This window comes from Chiloscyllium plagiosum, unplaced genomic scaffold, assembly GCF_037043375.1.
Source record: "Chiloscyllium plagiosum isolate Xiang-an unplaced genomic scaffold, Cpla_swu_hap1 HiC_scaffold_1, whole genome shotgun sequence".
In the NCBI taxonomy this organism is placed as follows: Eukaryota; Metazoa; Chordata; class Chondrichthyes; order Orectolobiformes; family Hemiscylliidae; genus Chiloscyllium; species Chiloscyllium plagiosum.
Window position 1 is genome coordinate 83,186,368 of NW_028270139.1, and position 20,671 is coordinate 83,207,038.

At 41.1% G+C, this 20,671-nt stretch overlaps 1 protein-coding gene across 2 annotated transcripts in view; it reads right to left on the reverse strand.

Moving 5' to 3' along the window:
- mtus1b (microtubule associated tumor suppressor 1b) overlaps positions 1-20,671 on the reverse strand; it is a 215,666-nt gene that overhangs the window by 145,879 nt on the left and 49,116 nt on the right. For both annotated transcript variants that reach the window (XM_087988505.1, XM_043689999.2), the window contains exons 2-3: positions 7,100-9,490; positions 4,743-4,956 (exon numbers count right to left, since the gene is read on the reverse strand). In XM_087988505.1, the coding sequence (XP_087844631.1) occupies positions 4,743-4,956; positions 7,100-9,310 (2,425 nt within the window). In that variant the 5' untranslated portion in view covers positions 9,311-9,490. The remainder of the gene's footprint in view (positions 1-4,742; positions 4,957-7,099; positions 9,491-20,671) is intronic.

The window sequence follows — 20,671 nt, forward strand, 5'->3', positions numbered from 1 at the left end:
CCTCCTCGTGGGAGCACGAGGTAGCGCCGATACAGTCATCAATGTAGCGAAGAAAAAGATGGGGGGTGGGGCCAGTGTAGTTGCGGAAGATGGATTGTTCCACATACCCTACGAAGAGGCAGGCATAGCTGGGGCCCATGCGGGTGCCCATGGCTACTCCTTTTGTTTGGAGAAAGTGGGAGGATTGGAAAGAAAAGTTGTTCAGGGTGAGGACTAGTTCGGTCAGTCGAAGGAGGGTGTCGGTGGAAGGGTACTGGGTGGTACGGCGGGAAAGGAAGAAGCGGAGTGCTTTGAGTCCTTCGTGATGGGGGATGGAGGTGTACAGGGACTGGATGTCCATGGTGAAGATGAGGCGTTGGGGACCGGGGAAGCGGAAATCCTGGAGGAGGTGGAGGGCGTGGGTGGTGTCACGAACGTAGGTGGGGAGTTCTTGGACTAATGGGGACAGGACCGTGTCGAGGTATGCCGAGATGAGTTCGGTTGGGCAGGAGCAGGCTGAGACGATGGGTCGTCCGGGGCAGTCAGGTTTGTGGATTTTGGGCAGGAGGTAGAAACGGGCGGTGCGGGGTTGTGGGACTATGAGGTTGGAGGCGGTGGATGGGAGGTCCCCTGAGGTGATGAGGTTATGGACGGTCTGGGAGAACGTCGAATCTCCTGTTCCCTGGATGCTGCCTGACCTGCTGTGCTGTTCCAGCAATAAAGTTTCAACAATTCTTGTGACTCAAGCTCAAAACAACAGGAACATGTGACAACTCTACAATTGATGGCTCAAGGAATAAATTACACTTGAGATTACCACGTGCCATTTCCAACAGTGGCTCATGGATCAATTACAGAATCACAATTATGCTCCAAGTGGAATCCATTCAGCCCATCATGCCTGCACTCGTTCTATAACCTCGTGCAAATCTCTTGGCTTTGCCCCACATCCGTTTGCACCATTTCTAAATAATGATAGATGCCCTCTTGAATACCTCAAATGAACCTACGTGAACCACATTTCCAGGTAGTGCATCCCCTAACTACCAGCACAGAGAAAGCTTGTTTCATGTTATCCTGACCTAATTACCTGCCTTTATTCATTTTTAAAGCATTAGCTTCTCCCTATCTACTGTCCAGCCCGACCATGATTTTGAAAACCTCTATCAAATCTCCAGTCTTGTCATCTCTAAAAAGTGCCAGCTTCTTCAATCTAACCTCAGTTGAAATGTTTTAATTCCTAGAACAATTCTTGGTCTCCAATGCACTCAAATCTTTCCTCAATGTGGCCTTACAATTACATAGACCTCAGCTGGAGTGTAACAAGTATCTTGTACAAGTTCAACATCACCTTGCTCTTGTACTTTATTTCCAGACAGCAAATAAAGCAGTGTTCTTAATTGTTCTCTGCACTTGTCCTGTCACCTTCAAGGTCTTGTTGCTCTTACACCCCTTGTAGAATTGCACCCCCTATCATTCGCTGTTTTTAAACATACCAGTGTGCCACCTCATTTTCCTGCATTGTAACTCATTTGCCATATATCCACTCTCTCCAACTTTTCAAATGACCTTCAGAATACTACTGTCCTCTGTAGTTTACTGTCCTTCTTAGTTTGCCACCTACAAGCTTGGGGATTTTCCACGATTCATCCAGATTCAGATTAAAATTTACAGAAGGGCCCTAGGGAATTACATTAACAATCTTTTCTCGAGCCCATTGACTATTACTGATTGCTATCACTTAGCCAATTTTATCTTCACATTACTACTGCCCTTTTTTATTCAGTGACCAGCAACTTTTCTGTGGCACTGTATCAAATGCCCATACACTATACAGTGCCACCCTGATAAAGCCTCTTATCTCCTTGCTAAAATACAATTTCTACTTTAGAAATCCATTTTGACTCTTCCAGATGAATCTCCTCTGTTTCCAGAAGTTTCCACACCAAACTTGAACTAACTGATCCACAATTGCTGGGCTTATCCTCGCAGCCTCTTTCAAGTCAGTCTGCAATGTTTCCAATTCAGTTTTCTGGTACCCCCTTCCACCCCCCATGACCAAGATGACTGAATATTTATGGCATTTGCCTCACCAATTCTATTCCACTTCCTTCAAAATCCTCAGGTGCCTCTTAGCCAGACTTGGTGCCTTGTCAATTTTAACTGCCAACAATCAAGACTTTACTCAATAATTTTGATCTTTCTAGTGACAGACAGTTTCTGTCACTATGACCTAGGCAGTATTCTCTTTTGTATAGAGGATGTAAAGCATTTAATACCTTAGCCATGGACACTACCATCACCTATAAATCCATTTTTGTTCTGACTGGCCTTACATTTCACTTAGCCACTTACTGTTTATCTGATGGAACATTCTGGGATTTCCTTCCATGATAACTACTAGCCTTTCCTCAGTTCATTTGCTTTCTCAGCTCCCCCATCGCAAACTGCCCATACTCCTGATTATTCTAAATTTTATTATAAGGCAAACTATACAGTGAAATCATAAGAGACCATCAGCTGCTTTCTCATTTCAGAGAGAGGACTAGTGACAGTTTAACTAGAGGATCACCATACCTCAGGGTGATGGAAGAGATTGAAAAGAGCCTTTATGCTAACTTCAGGTGGTACAGGAACTCAACTTACTGTTGATGTCACTCTATCACCAACCAGCTATACAACCAACTGAGCTAAACCTCACACTGGTCATAAACACACTTTTTAATATTCATTTCAACCAGTCATTCATGGCACTGTTTATCCTAATGATTTTCATCAGAGGGAATGGAACTTGACTGTACTCAAAGCATATGCTCTTTGAAGACTATCCATTTTTCAATTAATGGTTTTCCCAACAACCTCTTATTCCAATCCATTCTGCTCAGCTGTTCATGCTCCATTAAAGTCAGTTCTCAGTCAATTGATTTTTCTGACTCAATTGTTGCAAGTCAATCGCCAACACTATCCTGAACCTTATGACGCAATGATCACTGTCACTAAATTGCTCACCCATTGACACTTGAAACACTTGGCCCATTTCAGTTTCGAGGATCATATCAAAAATCCTTCCTTGTTGGGCTGGATACTTGCTGTGGGAAACACTCCTGAAACCACTTTAGGAATACTGTCCCTTGCTGCACCTACACTACCAGTATCCCAGCCTACATTTGGCTGTTTCAAATTTTTCATTCCAACTACTCAATGTGGGCATTACACCACAGACTAGTTCCTTTCAATCTTTATACATCCTTTCCACTAATTGGTGGTCTACAGACTACATCAAGCAATGAATTTTCACCCTATTTATTCCATAACTCTATCCAAATTGACTGCTGTTGAATGCTGAGACATCTTCACTTGCCAGGACTACAAGAACCTTACTTACGGATATCTCTTGTCATTCCTGAACAACTTAAACAAACATTTACCATGAAGTCTTGCTCTTCCTGGAGACAGGTCTGTCACAACATAACTCCACATAGCAATCTGTCCAACTTGCCCATCTTCTTTACAATTCATACGTTTGCATAAGTGTACACACTTTAGTGCCCCAGCTATTGCTTGAGCTTTGAAACCCAGGAGGTTTGTTATCCAGCCAAAAGTATCTCTTTTTTACATAGCCACCCAGACCACAAGGAGCTTCAAGCATTTGCAGTTCTTAAAGAGCATGCACTGTTATTGCCAATACCAAAAACACACCTTTCAATGTTAACTGTTTACAATGGGATGGAGAGAAGGATAATGGGCAGCACGGTGGCTCAGTGGTTAGCACTGCTGCCTCACATCGCCAGGGACCCTGGTTCAATTCCCACCTCAGGCAACTGTGCAAACGCTACACAGACATTCTCCCAGTGCCTGTGGGGGTTTCCTCCCACAATCCAAAGATGTGCAGGTCAGCAAATTGGCCATGCTAAATTGCCTATAGTGTTAGGTGCATTAATGAGTAAATATCGGGTAGGAAAATGGGTCTGGATGGATTACTCTTTGGAGTGTCGATGTGGACTTGTTGGGTCGAAGGGCCTGTGCCCATACTGTAGGCAGTCTAATCATAACTATGCTATATCTGAATCAGACATTATATCATCTGCAGGTTTGAGCTTTCAGCCTTTATTTACTTCAAACATATTACACCTATCAGTAATAACCAGGATTTCAAAACATATCTAACAACTACTAAAATAATTTTCTATTACTTTTCAAATGCAATGTCTTGCAAACAGAATTGATGGAGGTGGGTGTCTAACTTTTAATACAACGATGCTTCAGAAAGAGCAATTTAGTCGGCTTAGTGGCAGTTAAAGAATACAAATGCATCAACAACCTTATTCAACTTGATTTCAAACTTGCTATCATTTGCCTACTTTTTCCACTATGCCACAGCCCCATCTGTAGTACAAGTTTAGAAGCTCAAGACCACCAGCACACAATTAGCTCAGTTAAAAATAGCATTTGGAAAAAGTGAAAGCCTATGAAGAATACGACGATGTTGATGGAGTTGATTCAAAACTTCTACAAAGTACAGGAACTCAAGATTTTGCAAGACAGCATACAAAATTGCTTCCACAGATGGATTTTCAATGGTTTTCATCCTTCTAGTTAGTGTGAATTCTAGAAACTCATTTTTATTGAGTTACGATATTACCTGAAAAATTTACTTAAATATAATCAACTTGGTAATTCCTGTCAACGCTTCTGTTAGTTTCAGTTGAATTAATGTGAAGCTGCATAAAGTTTCAAAAAGGAACATTTTAAAAACTTCTTACCAGAGATCAACGGCTGTTTACTTTTTGAACTATGCATATTTCCAGCACGACCATCATGGTTCACATGACCTTGTTGCAATTTGGTTGCAGAAGACAGCATTCTCAACTTCACAGAGGGAGACGGCACAGTCTGGCTCTTAGTACTACCACCAAGGCATGGCTTCCGTCCAACTTGAACTCTAGCGATGCTGGGTGATGATTTTGTTAAAGGAGCCTGTGAAGATAGATATTTTGGACAACAGGGGATATACATCCTGCAAGTTTCCTCATTTTCCTTCAAATTATTACTTCATATTTACGGAGTCTATTTATGGAAAACTTCTGTTAAACTATGCCTGCAGCAACTGGCAAAATTCCCAATTTCCTTACTCTGTGTGCTTATACAAGGAAAAGATTCAGTGCCTGAAGCACTGAAAGCTCCCTTAAGCATATTGAATATTTTGCTGCTTATATACCAACATATGCAGTCTTCAAATTGGATCAAGGAGAACCCGTGGAAGTGTGTGCCACATCCACAATGCATTTGACAACACAAAAAAAAAACTCACTGTAAGGTGTAAAAAGCAAGAGAATTAGCTAACCAACAGGAAGCGGAGAATACCAAAGTGAATCATTTCCACATTGGAAAGATTTAACAAGTGGCCTACTACAGGGATCAATGCTGGACCTAAACAGTTAGAATAAAGTTGAATTGGATGACGCACAGACAATAAATCTAGTGAATGGCCAGAGCTGCTTACAATGCACAACCATTTGCGCCTGTGCAGATTAAACATGGGCAGCTGCTCAGACAACCTCAAAAGCAGATTTAAATGTATGGAAAATAATCATTTAACATAAATTTGTTCTTGTTGATCAAGAGGTCAGCATGCAGATACACCAATTCCTAAGGCAAATATACAATGTTAGTCTTTCTTACAATGTGGATGCATTATAAAATATGGAGAAACCTTGCGACACATATTGGCTTGACCACACTTAGTCAAAACCAGTTAAATCAGTCTCAAAGAATGCACTGGAAACAGTTCAGACCTACTAGCTTGATCCCTGGAATGAAAGAGTTGCCTGGAGAGATTGCGCAAATTTGGGCCTAAACTCATTGCAATTTGAAATGAAAAAAGGATTTTTTTTTTTAGAAACAAAGGTTCTAAAAAGGTATTGTCCAGGGCGACATTGAAAAACAGAAGACAAACATTCTGCAAATGCTGGAGAATTGAAGTTTTTAAAAAAAGGTGTTTGATAGAGTCACATCTAGCACTCTTTGGAGACAGATTTAACAATGTTATGGGGATGTTATTCTGAGTGGGACGGGGGATGAATGTATAATGAGGGTATGTTTGATAAATAAAAAAAACATTTAAGACCGAGGAGTGCAAGTTTAATTTCTTTTAAAAGGTCACTAATCAATGGACCATTGTGGAGAGTAACAGAGACGGATTCTTAAATTTATTGAAGGCCAACCTCAGATTAAGCATCTAAAAGATGAATGTAACAGATTTTTTGATTTACATTGAAGCATTAAGGTAGAGGGGCCAATCGGATTTTAAAGACAAGATCTGATCATTCAAAATAATATTGGATGGTAGAAGCACCAGTGGCAGAATGATTTGCTTCATATTATGTCACTTGTACATAGCACAATTTGCTGGTTTAATAATCTGCCCAGAACTTAAGTTTCTTCCAAAGATCAATGTGCAGGCCAGCATGCTACAGTGTTTGATTCAGCAAGTTCCAAAATTGCTTTCCTAAAACTGACACTTGTTCCACATATTACTGCTGCTCCAATTTATAGTAACTTTTCAGGTCAGAATCCTCATTTCCCCACATACTTCTTGTGCATCCCATCACCCAACCCTTGCAGAGGTAAATGGTTGATGGACGAATAAAATTCCAAAATAATTTGCTCAAAAGGCAAGCAAAGTTACTTGTCTAGTGAGACAATCTCAACCAGGAAAAAAACTCTTATACCATTTCCATTCAAATAAATATTTTAAAAATAAAAAAAATAATAATATCCAACATTTAGTTCAGACATCACCACCCACTACTGCCTTGTCGTTACACGTCTAACTTACCTACACATCTTTATCAAGGCTAGTACACAAGAACTCAAATTCAGGTGTGTCAGCCAAGCAGAAAGGTACATTTAAAAAAAACATGAGCGGTGATCCCATTCCTTAAAAGGCATTTTTCAGTTTTTAAAAACAATTCAGTTTAGATAACATGGTAAACACTTTTGGTTCACCCTGAACTGGCTATAGAATTAAATTCTTCAAATAATGACAGCTACATTGAATCACAAAATTTACCCAGAGTGTATGCACAAATTGTAAGTGAATTAATTAATGGTTACTTACTTGATTGGTGTGAACTTCTTCACAAGCAGCAGCTGCTGGACTATTACTCTGAAGCAGGTGATCATCTGTGTCACCTACCGAACTGCCACAACGTGGCCTTGGTTTAACACTTGGAATCACTGGTCTTGGCAGACTGACATCTTCTACTCCAGAGTGACGGGTTTTAAGCTCACATGCATTAGCTCCCACAGAAGGGGGCCATGCCTTGGCCATGTGCAGTGAGCCATATCCATGACTTTCAGTTCCACCGACAAAAGTAGATGTTGAAGATACTCTGGCTTGAGGGCTGACACTGCGACTGGATTTGGAGTTTCTCTTTACTGTAATCCCAGAAGTCTGCTGCTCACTTGCATAAATTCTCTTCCTAAACACTGCCTTCTGGAATTGTACATAGTCAGATTTTGGCTTCAATGCTGACTGTGAAAGTTGGTCCTTTCTGTGTTTTGGTGCAGGAGATAGAGCACACGGAGACTCAATAGATGAGATGGAACTACTGCACCTTGGAAAATGCTTTGATGAAACTCCTGCCACAGGAGATACATGGCTTTTTGATACTGATGACATTTGCTGAGCTCGAGATACAACTTTGGGTTTAACATTATTAAAATTAGGTTTAGGGTAGGATTTGATTTCTACTTTTGATTTGACATTGGTGTTGCATTTCATTCTGCAGCCTGACTTCTGCACAGAACTCCTTGCACCTGGGTGCAGAATCATGTCAGTTGGGGTCTCTTCCACTGGAGGTGTGCAACAGTTTTCACTGTCAGATAAACCTGCTGGATTCTGAAGCGGTGAGCTGAAGAAAATGATTTTCCTGGACTCTGGCAAAGGAGTCGATGTATTTGAAGAGAAGTTATGTTCATGAAGTGACGGACTGGAAACGAGAAAGGTTTCATCGTTTACATTTCCTTGCCCAGATGTTCCTGATTGGGTTACAAGCTCCTTTACATCAGTCATCCAACTGTCAACCTCAGATCCAAATTTAGAATCATCACTTGTGTCCTTTAACACTATGAATGTGGTGTTCATTGCTGAGCTTTTTGGCATTTCGTAAAGTTTAGGTTCACCTATCTGTGTTAAAGGCGTTCTTTCAGTGTAATGTTCATTCACAACTTGTAACTGAATATCTGTTGCATTTAGTTGATGTTTCACACATTTATCAAGTGTATTGTAGCTTGTTCCACATACTTTGTCTCCAAAATTGTGATGTGGATTTAGGGTGGGGCATAGGGCTGGTCCAGTGCTGTGGTTAAAAGAACGCGTTTCTTCAACTTTACCCAAGGCATGTGACTGACTCTTCTCTAAGGGTGTGCACTGTTCAAAATTCAAGTCGGTTTCCTGAGATATTTGATTTATAATTTGTGTAGTGTTCAGCATCTCAGTCTCACCTGGATTTTCAAATGTGTCTAATGATTGATCTGACATAACTGAATAATCTGAACTGTTTGAAAATACAGATGATTCAACAACATGCACACTAGAATCATATTCCATGTCATCGACATTGTGCTTCATTTCCAACATGGATTCAGAAGATGGTACTGAATATTTCAAATTTATTTCCGTATTCATTGCAATTCCCATTACTGTGTCATTAGGATTGGCACTTGGACATAATTTAAAGTAGTCATCTGAAACACGATGCTCCAATTTCTTTAGGCAAGCTTCATTGGTATCACAAGTGCTGAACTTGTCCTCACAATCTGTCACATGGCACTCAGTCATGGTTTGGTCTAAAGTCACTTGTCTAGCATCAACTGTGTCTTGTTCCATCTTCCTTTGCCCTGAATCTGTTGATGTAACAGAACACTTTGCATGACAACACTTATCTGCCAGCCATCGGTGACAATCTGAAGAGTTACTTTGTGAACTGGTGAGAACCATACAAGTAGGTGCTGCAAGATCGCAGAAAGAGTCACCAGCAATTTTCAATTCAGGTCCATGCATGTCCTGAGGCCTACAAGCTATTTGGTCAGAAACCATTATCCTGACATCAACACCAATATTAATTGGGTTTATCTGTATATCTGGGCACTCACAGCTTCCATTAGTCAATGGGGTTCTAACACGGATAGCTTCGGAAGATACTTCTGTGCTGCAGGCAACTTGATTACCATTTGGGTCACTGATCAAAACAGGGAGATGAAAGTAATTTCTTCTCTCATTTTCTGAGCATGCTACCTTGCTGGAATTGTTACCTTGAAAGCTCATTTTAGTAGAATTTCATTTAAGTAAAACCTTGAACAGATTTATGATCAAAGCACTGTACCCACCACTTTCCTGCAAGCAATTCAACCGAAGGTGTGAATTTCTTCCCAATTAGCAACACTTGCTCTACTCTTGACTTGAAGAATCAGGAACTCAACAAAAAACACGATTTTTGTGCCTGACCTAAAAAGAAAAAGAAAATAAAGGTACATTAATTACAATAATTCTTGCTGGAATTGCTAATTTCATGAAAGCTGCTCAAAAAAAAGGTGACTGGAAGAACTGTTTTTAGGAAGTCTTCTTGTCTACCTCATTATTTACTTTCAAGCTATCCAGAAAAACAATTGAAACTTGTTGGTAACAGCTAAAAGCTACTGTGAGAATCTTCCACACCTTTACACTCATCAGCCCACATCTTGCTCTCGAGATTCAAAAAGCACTGCCCAAACTAATTGTATTATACTTGCAGTCACTTCTAACTTTCAGGCCTCGTTCAGTTATTTCTCTAACTGAATTATTCAAGAAAACATTGGGTGAGACAAAAATATGATCTCACCACCAACTGATTTTCCAATGCTGGAATGCCCAGACCAGATTGCAGTGGATTAACTTCCAATCATTGCAATTCTTGCCAGAACAATATAACTCCAATTAGCTTGCTTTCCTACTGGATGAGAACCAACCACATTGTATGTTTCACATCTCAAAAGCCAGACCAAGAACAGCAGATTTCCCCAGAATAAAATTTAAAATGAGGAAACCAGATATTTAACAGCTACATGATTTAAGCTTAATACTCTTATGGTTTAGATGCAGTCAAAGTATAAACTATCCCTCAAAAAGAAAACAAGAGGGATTAACATCCAGAGTCCCAATGAAAAAAAATTTAGAACAAATACCCAGTATCAGGCAGAAAACACAGTTGAGAACAAAGATAAACAATGTTCCCAAGTCCAGAAAACAACTCAATGAAGTGAAGAGATGTTAGAATAATGACTGACAACTAATAGTAGAAAAAGGATAGTGAGAAGGACTAGTCCTAGTCTATGTTTTTGGAGTTCAGAGTACAATTTTAAAGTTCATGGTTGATAAAAGTTTGGAAGCATTGTGAACTGCAAGGACGATAGTCGAGAATTTTACAAAGGCAGTTAGTAGATTGAACAGAAAATGACTGCTGAAATTTCATTTGGAACAATTAGTTTGACCTCAGCTTGAGCCTTGCATATTAGTTTTGGGTTCCACATTAGAAACTGAATGTACTAGTGTGTGTGTGAAGGGGACTTTTGCAACATACATCTCAGAGGTGAGATACTACAGTTAAAAAGCACTGAAGAAACTGGGCAAAAGAAGAAATTGCTCCTTGGAACCCACTCCAAGAGGAAATCTGGTGGACTTTTTCAAAATCACAAAGTCTGGTCAGCAAAGAGGGAGAAGTGCTTCTGCTCATAAAAAGGATCAAGCATGAGAGGGCAGAATAATGACATTAATTCATGATGCACATTTGAACATCCTGTACAGACAATGGGCCAAATGACCTTCACAATTACAAAGCTGTTTTTTCAGCAGATTAGTATTTTATAAACATTGAAGTTGAACATAGACAAAGCTCATTTTTTTTTTATTTACCAGATTTCAAGACATGGAATCAGATAAAATGTTTTTTTTTCCATAGAATTCCTACCGTGCGGAAACAGGCCCTTCAGCCCAACAAGACCACCAACTCTCCAAAAAGTATCCCACCCAAACCTATTCCTCGACATTTATCCCTGACTAATACATCTAACCTACACATCCCTGAACACTATGGGCAATTTAGCATGGCCAATTCACCCAAGTTACACATCTTTGGACTGTGGGAGGGAACCAGAGCACCTGGAGGAAACCCACACAAATACGGTGAGGGTGCGCAAACTCCACAGACAGTCGTCAGAGGTTGGAAACAAACCTGGGTCCCTGGCACTGAGGCAGTAGTGCTAACTGATGAGCCACCGTGCCACCCCACCTATGCTCAATGCTAACTAACACAGGAATACATCATTTTCAAACTCATTTCCCTTCATTTAATCCAAATGTCCAAAGCAATTAAGCCAAGTGAAAAGATTTATTTAAATTCGTTATGAACAATTGAGTTGGACTTCAAAGTCAAAGGATCTAGCCAAATGCAGAATGGAACTTGGGCTAGGGCTACTTTAGCCAGTTGAGTTTTTGCAGAAGTGGGGTTCTGCAATAAATATTAGTTCAAGTGTACAACAGCAAACCCTGAAGATATGATAACTGGCCAGTTAACTAAGTATTACAATGTTTTTAAAACTTTACAAGCTCAGCACAGTTAGCAGCAAAACATGAAAGATTGTAGCAGTATTTATATTGATCATACTTTGCTAAATCATGATGAAAACATCAGCCATGATTCCTCTTGATCCTCAAAAGCAATAAATTCTGGAATCTAAAAATGCACAGTTAATTGCAAAAATCTGTAATTTGTTGATGTAATGCTGTATCACTTCAGAATACATGGCTTGGGACCATTAACCCAATTAATTTGAAATAAAAGGAATTCATGATAATTGTAGTTCTATCAAATCTTGCTATTAAAACCTTGAAGTTGTAAACAAGACAAAAACAAGATAAATTGAACCTGGAAAATTATTACACTGGAGGAAGGAAAAGCAGAATTGTCAACAAGTCTTCGTCCTAAGATGCACGCAGGTTCAGGCAGACAATGCTGCTCCCAAGGCCCAGTTACGTTTATACAAGAGTCACTTAGCTCCTGACCTCATTACAGCCTTGATTCAACTACATCCAAATAGTTGAACTCCAGAAGTGCTAACAGCGAGACTGCCCTCACAGCAACATGCAGTGTGGGATTGTGGAGCCTTAGCAAAATTGGAGTACATGGGAAATCTAGACAGGATGGGCAGGAAGAAAGGTGAGGAGAGATCTCTCCACTAGTTATGCTCAAAAGACAATTGAGCTTGTTGGAGGTCACTAATCCAATTCCAAAGACATCAAGTATAGGAGGTCAAGGTAGATATTTTGTCAACCACTCATTCAGATAGGTTATTCCACATCTCTGGAGCAGGTGGAACTTAAAACCAGGCCTTCTGGTCAACAAGTAGGGACATTACCACTGCATTGGAAGAGCCCTCTAGGAGCTCAAGGTACACATCGAGATGCGAACTTTTCAGGAGCTTTAAATGAACTGCCTTCCATCTAAAAAAAAAAGGATTGAAGTAGCAATGTTCACTCTGAATGGTGCTAAATGTTGCATAAGCCAATCACCAGACACTGAAACAATATCCAGGTTTGGACTGAAAACAATACCTAAAAGACCAATACATTTAAAATTTATGAATGGGTATGTGTCAGCTGTTACCTTAAACACACATCTACTTCACATTTATTTGATCCAGAGAAAACAGTTTTACTTCCTGTTTACCATCTGATGACTACTTGAGTGTCACAAGTTGCTTAATGTTATGTTTATTGAATATCTGGAAATCCTTTCAAATTAGCATCAGATTCAAACAAGATACTTGGAAAAAACAATTCAAAGATTTTGGTCCACAGCAAGCACTTGCTGGTCATCAAATCAAGTCCGATTTAATCAGAATTGATGTACCCATCTTGGCCAGATTTTTCAGGCTTCCTTCCCCAACTACTATCCTGTAGTCATTTACAGCTCCACAACTTATTTTAAAACTACTCTCACTTCATCTTGCCTTAAGAACTCATTACTTCTGCTCAAATTAACCTCCAATGTCTACTGCCAAGTTTGCCTTCGTCACGTAGCCTCTACCTCTGCTCTGGTGCTTGTTTGCACAATCCGCAGCAGCAACTGAACACCATTTGAAATATGGTATTTAGTAGCTATAAGTTTTTAAAGCTTTGGAAACCATTTAAAATTAGTATAACAGGATTGCTTTTAGTAAAACCAAAGAATTTTTTTGCACATATTTCTACATTATTTCAGATTGTGTTTAACGTCCATTGCCTAGAGCAACAAGGAATGAGAGAATTGATATTTTTCACTCAAAAGAGAGAGAGTGACAGAATTAATTGGAAAACATAGCATATAGTCTGGTGGCTGCTAAATTATCAATGCTGTGCAAAGTGTGCAGGCTTCATTGCAGCCTAGATCTAAGAAGCAGAAAAACCAGAGAATCCAATAATGTTTTTAAGAGTATGTGCTCAAGGAAAGTATGAGACTATTGATCAATGTGATCTAGCTGTATTTTAAGAGTCTGGATGATAAAGATAATCTTAGATGAACATTTTAGACATAGATCCAAATGGAAATCACAGATGGCTAATGAGGCCAAATTACTGTATATATTCAAGACAGACAGAATTTTATTTGAAAGGCATCAAGAGCTATGGGGGGGAAAGCAGGAGCATTTACACTAAGACAGGAGAATCAGCCATGATCTTAAAGAATGGGAAAGCAGGCTTGAAAGGTCTAATGGCCTGCTCTTGTTCCATCACCAAACCATCAGCTTCCAGACCATATACAACCTCATCACCTTGAGATCTCCCACCAACAGCTTCTACCTTTGTAGTCCAGGAACCCCGAACCACTTGATTCTACCTCCTTCCCAAGATCCACAAGCCTGACCACTCTGGCTGACCTATTGTCTCAGCCTGCTCCTGCCCCACAGAACTCAACTCCACCTACCTCAATACTGTCCTATCCCCCCTACAGGAGCTCCCCACATAATGTTCAAGACACCACCCATCCCTCCACCTCCTCCAAGACTTGAGTTTCCCCGGCCCCCAATGCTTCATTTTCATTATGGTCATCCAATCCCTCTAACACCTCCATCCGCCATGACCAGGGCCTCCAAGCCCTCAGTTTCTTCCTCTCCTTCCATCCCCAACAGCACCCTTCCACTGACATACTCATTTGGCTGAACTGGTGCTCACCTTTAATTTCTCCTTTCAATCCTCCCACTTCCTCCAGACCAAAGGGGTAGCAATGGGCACACGTATGGGCCCCAGCTATGCCGGTTTCTTTGGTCGGCTACATAGAACAGTCCATTTTCCATAGTTACACTGGCACCACTCCCCACCTCTTCCTCCGCCACACCGATGCCTGCATCGGTGCCACCTCGTGCTCCCATGAGGAGGTTGAGCAGTTCAACAACTTCAACACATTCCACCCTGACCTTAAATTCACCTGCACCATCTCTGACACCTCCCTCCCCATCTCCACTGATTTTTTTTAAAAACAAACCCACTGACTCCCGTAGCTACCTACCTCCTGCAAAAATGCCATCCCATATTCCCAATTCCTCCACCTCCATCATATCTGCTCCCAGGAGGACCAGTTCCATCACAGATCACACCAGATGGCCTCCTTCGTTAAAGACCACAATTTCCCTTCCCATGTGGTTGAAGATGCCCTCCAACGCATCTCATCCATGTTCCACACCTCCACCCTCAAACCCCAAACCTCCAACAGTAACAAGGACAGGATCCCCCAAACCTCACCTTCCACCCTACCAACCTTCACATAAACAGCATCATCCACTGACATTTCCGCCACCTCTAAACAGACCCCACTACCAGGGATATATTTCCCTCCCCACCCATTTCCGTTTCCCACAAAGACCGTTCCCTCCATGACTACCTGGTCAGGTCCGTGCCCCCCAAAAACCTGCCCTCCCCTCCTGGCACCTTCCCCTGCCACTACAAGAATTGCAAAACCTGCACCCATTCCTCCCCCTTCACCTCTATCCAAGGCCCCAAAGCAGCTTCCACATCCAAAGTTTCACCTGCACGCCCAATGTCATTTATTGTATCCGTTGCTCATGATGCAGTCTCCTCTACATTGGGGAGACAGGACGCCTTCTCACAGAGCACTTTAGGGAACATTTCTCGGACACCTGCACCAATCAACCCCATCGCCCCATGCCCAACATTTCAACTCCTCCCCCCCCCCCCCCCCCCATTCTGCCGAGGACATGCAGGTCCTGGACCTCCACCGCTGCTCCCTCACCACCCAACACCTGGTGGAAGAACACCTCATCTTCCGCCTCAGAACACTTCAACCTCAGGGCATCTATGTGGACTTCACCAGTTTCCTCATTTCCCCTCCCCCCCACCTACCCCAGTTCCAATCTTCCAGCTCAGCATCATCCTCATGACCTGTCCAACCTGCCAATCTCCCTTCCCACCTATCCGCTCCACCCTCCTCTCTGACCTATCACCTTCATCCCCACCCCCATCCATCCATTGTACTCTTTGCTACCTTCTCCCCAGTCCCACCCCTCCCATTTATCTTTCCACCCTGGAGGCTCCCTGCCTTCATTCTTATGGGCTTTTGCCAGAAACATCGATTTTTCTGCTTCTCTGATGCTGCCTAACCTGCTGTGCTTTTCCAGCACCACTCTAATCTAGACTGCTTTTGTTCCTAGTTCATTAGTCACGAGGTGCTAAAAGACAAAATTTGCTCTCAAAAGCAACTAATGTTCAAATGCTGTGCTTGGCCATCAGCTGGAAAATTACATGGTTTTACATCATACAGAGACACATTAGAGGCCAAATGAGAATTTGTTTTCAGCAAATAGAAACAGACCTGTGCCCAAGATGATAAATGCTGTGCAGGACTTCACTTAAAAGGAAGGAAATCATGTGCACTGGGAAGAAAGGGATGGTCGAACTGTAAAATTGCAAGGGGAATCACAAGGGAAGACTTCCCACTGATTCAAGACTATGTGGCACAAATTAAGATGTTTGTTAGTGTGGTAGTTGGAGATCGGTCATCTCGAACTTGTAACTATCTTCAGCTGCTTTCATGACCTTCCCTCCATTTTAAAAGGTCAGAAGTGGCAATGTTTGCTGATGACTGTCCCATGTTCAGCACAAATTACAACTCATTCATTACCTAAGCAGTCCAAATGCAGAAGACCTGGACAACATTCAGATTTGGACTGACAAGTAGTAATATTTGTGGAACACAAGTACCAAGCAAATGACCATCTCCAGCGAGGGAACTGAAATATTGCCCCTTAATGGTCAATGGCACTGCAATCAAAGCTCCCTGCCCCATCAATATCCTTACCATTCACCAGAAGCTGAAAATGATCTAGCCATTCAAATCCATTGATCACAAGAGCAGGTCAGAGGCTAGCAATCCTACATCAAGGAACTCACTTCCCAAGTCTCCAAATCCTGTTCACCATCTAGAAGGCCCAGGTCAGGAGTGCAATGGAATACTCTCTCACTTGGAGCATAGCACACTGAAGCTCGACACCATCTGGGTCAGCAACATTCGCTTGACTGGAACAGTATCCACAAAACATTGAATTCCTCCACCACTGACTCTGTAGGAGTACCAGAAACTCAAGGATCCTTGTTGTTCTTTGGAAGGTGCCAAGTTCAAGGACCGAAAACAAATGGGAATATTAAACCTGCAAGTTCCCTCCCAAGTCACTCACCATCCTGATTCTGAAGTATTACAACACTTCATGTTACCAAGTCAAAATCCTGGACCTCCCTGCCTAATGGTTTGTCTGTGTATCAACAGCAGATGAAGTTTAGAGGTTCAAGGCAACAGCTCACCACCACCTTCAACAGCAAATCAGGAATGGGCAAAGTGGACACCAAGTGATGTTGGAAGAGTTATGAGACAACTAGTCCTATATTGCCAGCAAACTTGGAAATATTGAGCAATTCACCACTTTCCATTCTGAAAGTGACTCATTTCATCTTGCACGTTCTGGTCTGCTAACCAATTCTTAAATCTATATCAGTACATTACCATCAATTCCAGGTGTTTTGGAGCTTACACAACCTCTTAAATGGAACTTTATGACCAGTTTTCACAAAATCCAAATACATATCCACTGGGTCACCCTCATCTATTCTGCTTGTTTCATCCTGAAAAATCCATAGGTAGCTTGTCAAATACTGTAATGAACTGTGGCTGTAGTTTGCGGATGACAAAAAATCAGTGGGAAGGCAAGCAGTGAGGAATGATGAGTGTACAGAGGAATATACAGATATTTTGAGAGTGGACAAAAACATGCCAGATGGAATACAATGAGAGTTAGGTACTTGGACAAGAAAATCTGATTATTGGGAAAGTGAGAGACTACAGAAATCTGCATACTTGGGGTTTCTCATGCATGAGTCACACAAAGCTGACAAGGTTGACTGGAAATAAGGAAGGCAAATGGAATGGCAGTCTTCATTTCAAATGCAATGGAATATAAGCAGATGGAGGTCTTGTTAAAACGGATTTGGAGATGCTGGTGTTGGACTGGGGTGTACAAAGTTAAAAATCACAACACCAGGTTATAATCCAACAGGTTTAATTGGAAGCACACTAGCTTTCAGAGCATTGCTCCTTCATCAGGTGATAGTGGAGGGCTCAATCCTAACAGAATTTATAGCAAACATTTAGTGTGATGCAACTGAAATTATATATTGAAAAATTGATTGTTAAGTCTTTCATCTGTTTGAATACCATGAAAGTTTCACTTCTTTCATGTGTAAATCACAAAACCTTTTGTTTTTAAAAAAGTTGCATTCTCAGGTTAGCTGTTAACCATGGGCGATAGCTAGACAATATGTTGAAGGTGTTAGCCCCCTGTGTTCTCTGTCTATGCCATGATGTTTAGATTGATTCGAATCTAAAAAGTGAGATAACGGAGTTTTATATGAGTTCATGCAGTTTTTAAGTGACTTCAACAAAATAAAGACTTGGGTTTCTTAAAACTTCTGGGAGGTTTCTTTTGTGCAAGTCCCACCAGAGGTGTGTAAAAACATCTCTGAACAGTTCAATTTTAAAAATTCCACTATGCACTGAAAACAATTCAGAAAATGGTATTCTAGTCACTGAGAGACTATTTGTGAATTTCAATCTCCACAAAATTTCACAAATGTAAAAGCAGAGCCAGTGAAAATTGCAAAAGGGATCAAATATTTGAAGTCCAGCAGAATTAGATAATCTGAACATTGATGAAAAACTATATTGACTGAACGCAAGTATTCCAGTCCAAAGACTAATGTCACAATGCACCCAAATTACAAATTCAATATTAAGAAAACTACGCAAGCAAAAAAGTTGTAACAAGTATAACAAGATGACCAAAAACGTGGAATGACTTGGCAGTTTCATCCAAGAGCTCAGCATAGAGACAACTAGTATGCAAATATTCAAAATACTTGACAAAGTCAGCTCACATCACATGACCAAATGCAAGACACATGGAGAAACTACTTTCACAGAGCACCAATCAGCAAGATGCAATCTCACTACCTATTCAGGTTACAGAATGACCATCAGTTCCACAGGATAACCAAGCTAAAAACACCAGAAATATTACAATAGGAACACTCCCTCAAAAGAAACACGTATCAGAAAAGCAACTGCACCCTCACATGAACTGGTCGACTTACTGTAGTTATGCTACATCATCTGTAGGAGCCATTAAATACTCACCTGAAACTACTTCCAGTATAAAGACCCAGCCCATTAAAATATCTGGAGAACAAGAGTATTGTTGAATAGTCAAACAGGACAGCTTGAATAGTCAGTTTAACCAATCTTCCCTTTTAAAAACTGTGTACATGAAAATTTAAACAGCAACTGCGATCAAGCCAACGATGCATCTGCACTTAATTCACTTAACTGAAATTTTACCACTTAAATTCAAACCAAGTGGCTACAAACAACTGCCTTGTATTCTAATTTTAGATCAGCTGCAATTTATTATGAAGTTGCTGACTCAGTACTCCCAATGGCTAAAATTTAGCAGAATATTGTTCAGGTGGTCATAAAAAGTATGCTTGCCAATTTTCCAAATTTAGAAATGATTTTCCATTAAGTGAGCACCTCAAAACAAGGTTCTGAGAAGTGAGGTATCCTATACAGCATTGTTACAGCCATACCACATGGGTCAGTACTAGGGCCTATGAAGTTTGTGGTACAAATAGACTTTCCAGTGAGATGGAAATTATTGCAATGGTTAACAATGAGGGTAGTTTTGGTTTACAAGATATTTACAAGCTGCTCAGATGGGCCAAGTCAATGGTGCACTGAATTCAACCAGGACAAGTGAGGTGATGCACTTGAGCAGGACAAACAAAGGAGTACATCATTTGTAGAATCCTGGGAAGCACAGGCTATCAGAAGGACGTTGGAGTGCATGTTCACTAATCTCTTAAAGTTGCAGGATGGATTAATAAAGAGGTTAAAACGGCATATTGAATGTTTGCCATTAATAGCAGAGGCAAAAAGTGATCAAGAGCAGGAGGGTGATGTTAGTTAGGCCACAAACATACTGCATGTAGTTCTGGAATCAACAGTATACTGCCGGGGGGAGGGTGGAGGAAATGCAATTGCATTGCAGAGTGGAGAGGGTGCAGAGGAGAGGCATGTACTTGTTTGAGGGGGTGGACGGGGCAGGGGAAGAGGAATGAGAGAGATGACTAGCTTTCCTTGGAGCAGAGGAGATTGGAGTGAGGCAGGGTGAGGAGATTGAGATTATTTAAATTTAATGAGGCACAGACAGGATAGACAGGAAGAAACCTTTCCGGGAGGATTAACAGGGAGAGGGCAGAGTGTCATACATTTAAAGCAAAGGGAAGATGATTTATGGGAGATGTGATGTGAAGAGAGAAGAACTTTTCTCACCCAGGCAGTGGGAATTCGGAATTCACTGCTTGCAAAGAGTGGTAGATGCAAGAAAACAAAACACAAGTTTTAGTTGTGCATTCGTAAGCTGAAGCTTAGAAAGCTTTGGGCCAAATGCTCAATGATGGAATTGCAATAGCTAGATGCTTGGTTTTGACTACAAGCAATTGGCTCAAGAGTCTTTTGCTGCACTTATCATCGGACAGTTTTTGCCTCAGTTCTGAGTGGTAGACAAACAGCTTCTGCAAATTCAAGTTCTGAGCTACCAAGTGACAGCCTGTGCAGTCAGACAAATGTTCAAATCATCCAGTCAAAAAGATGTATAGCACAAGGTTTTAACTGCAGAGAAATTCCCACTGACTGCCACATTTATTTCAATCATTCTCTGTGCCAATTTAAGAAAACCGATTCCATACAATTATTTCTCCATAGTCCACCTCATGCCAAAAAAAAGCTACAACATAAAACAATCAACCTGCTCAGTCATCTTCTGACACACCTCTGAAACACCTCTGAAACAACTGGGCTTGAACCAAGGCCTCCCAATAGCAGATAATGCATCCCAAGATCCAGAAACCATTCTGCCGAATATTCCCCTATAACTCTGCATCTCCTGTACATACAACCTGAAATTTTCGATCCTTAGATAACGGATGGTGACTTTTGCTTCCAATCCAAGTGTGTGATTCAATCAATATAGAACACAAAAACACTTTCATGGT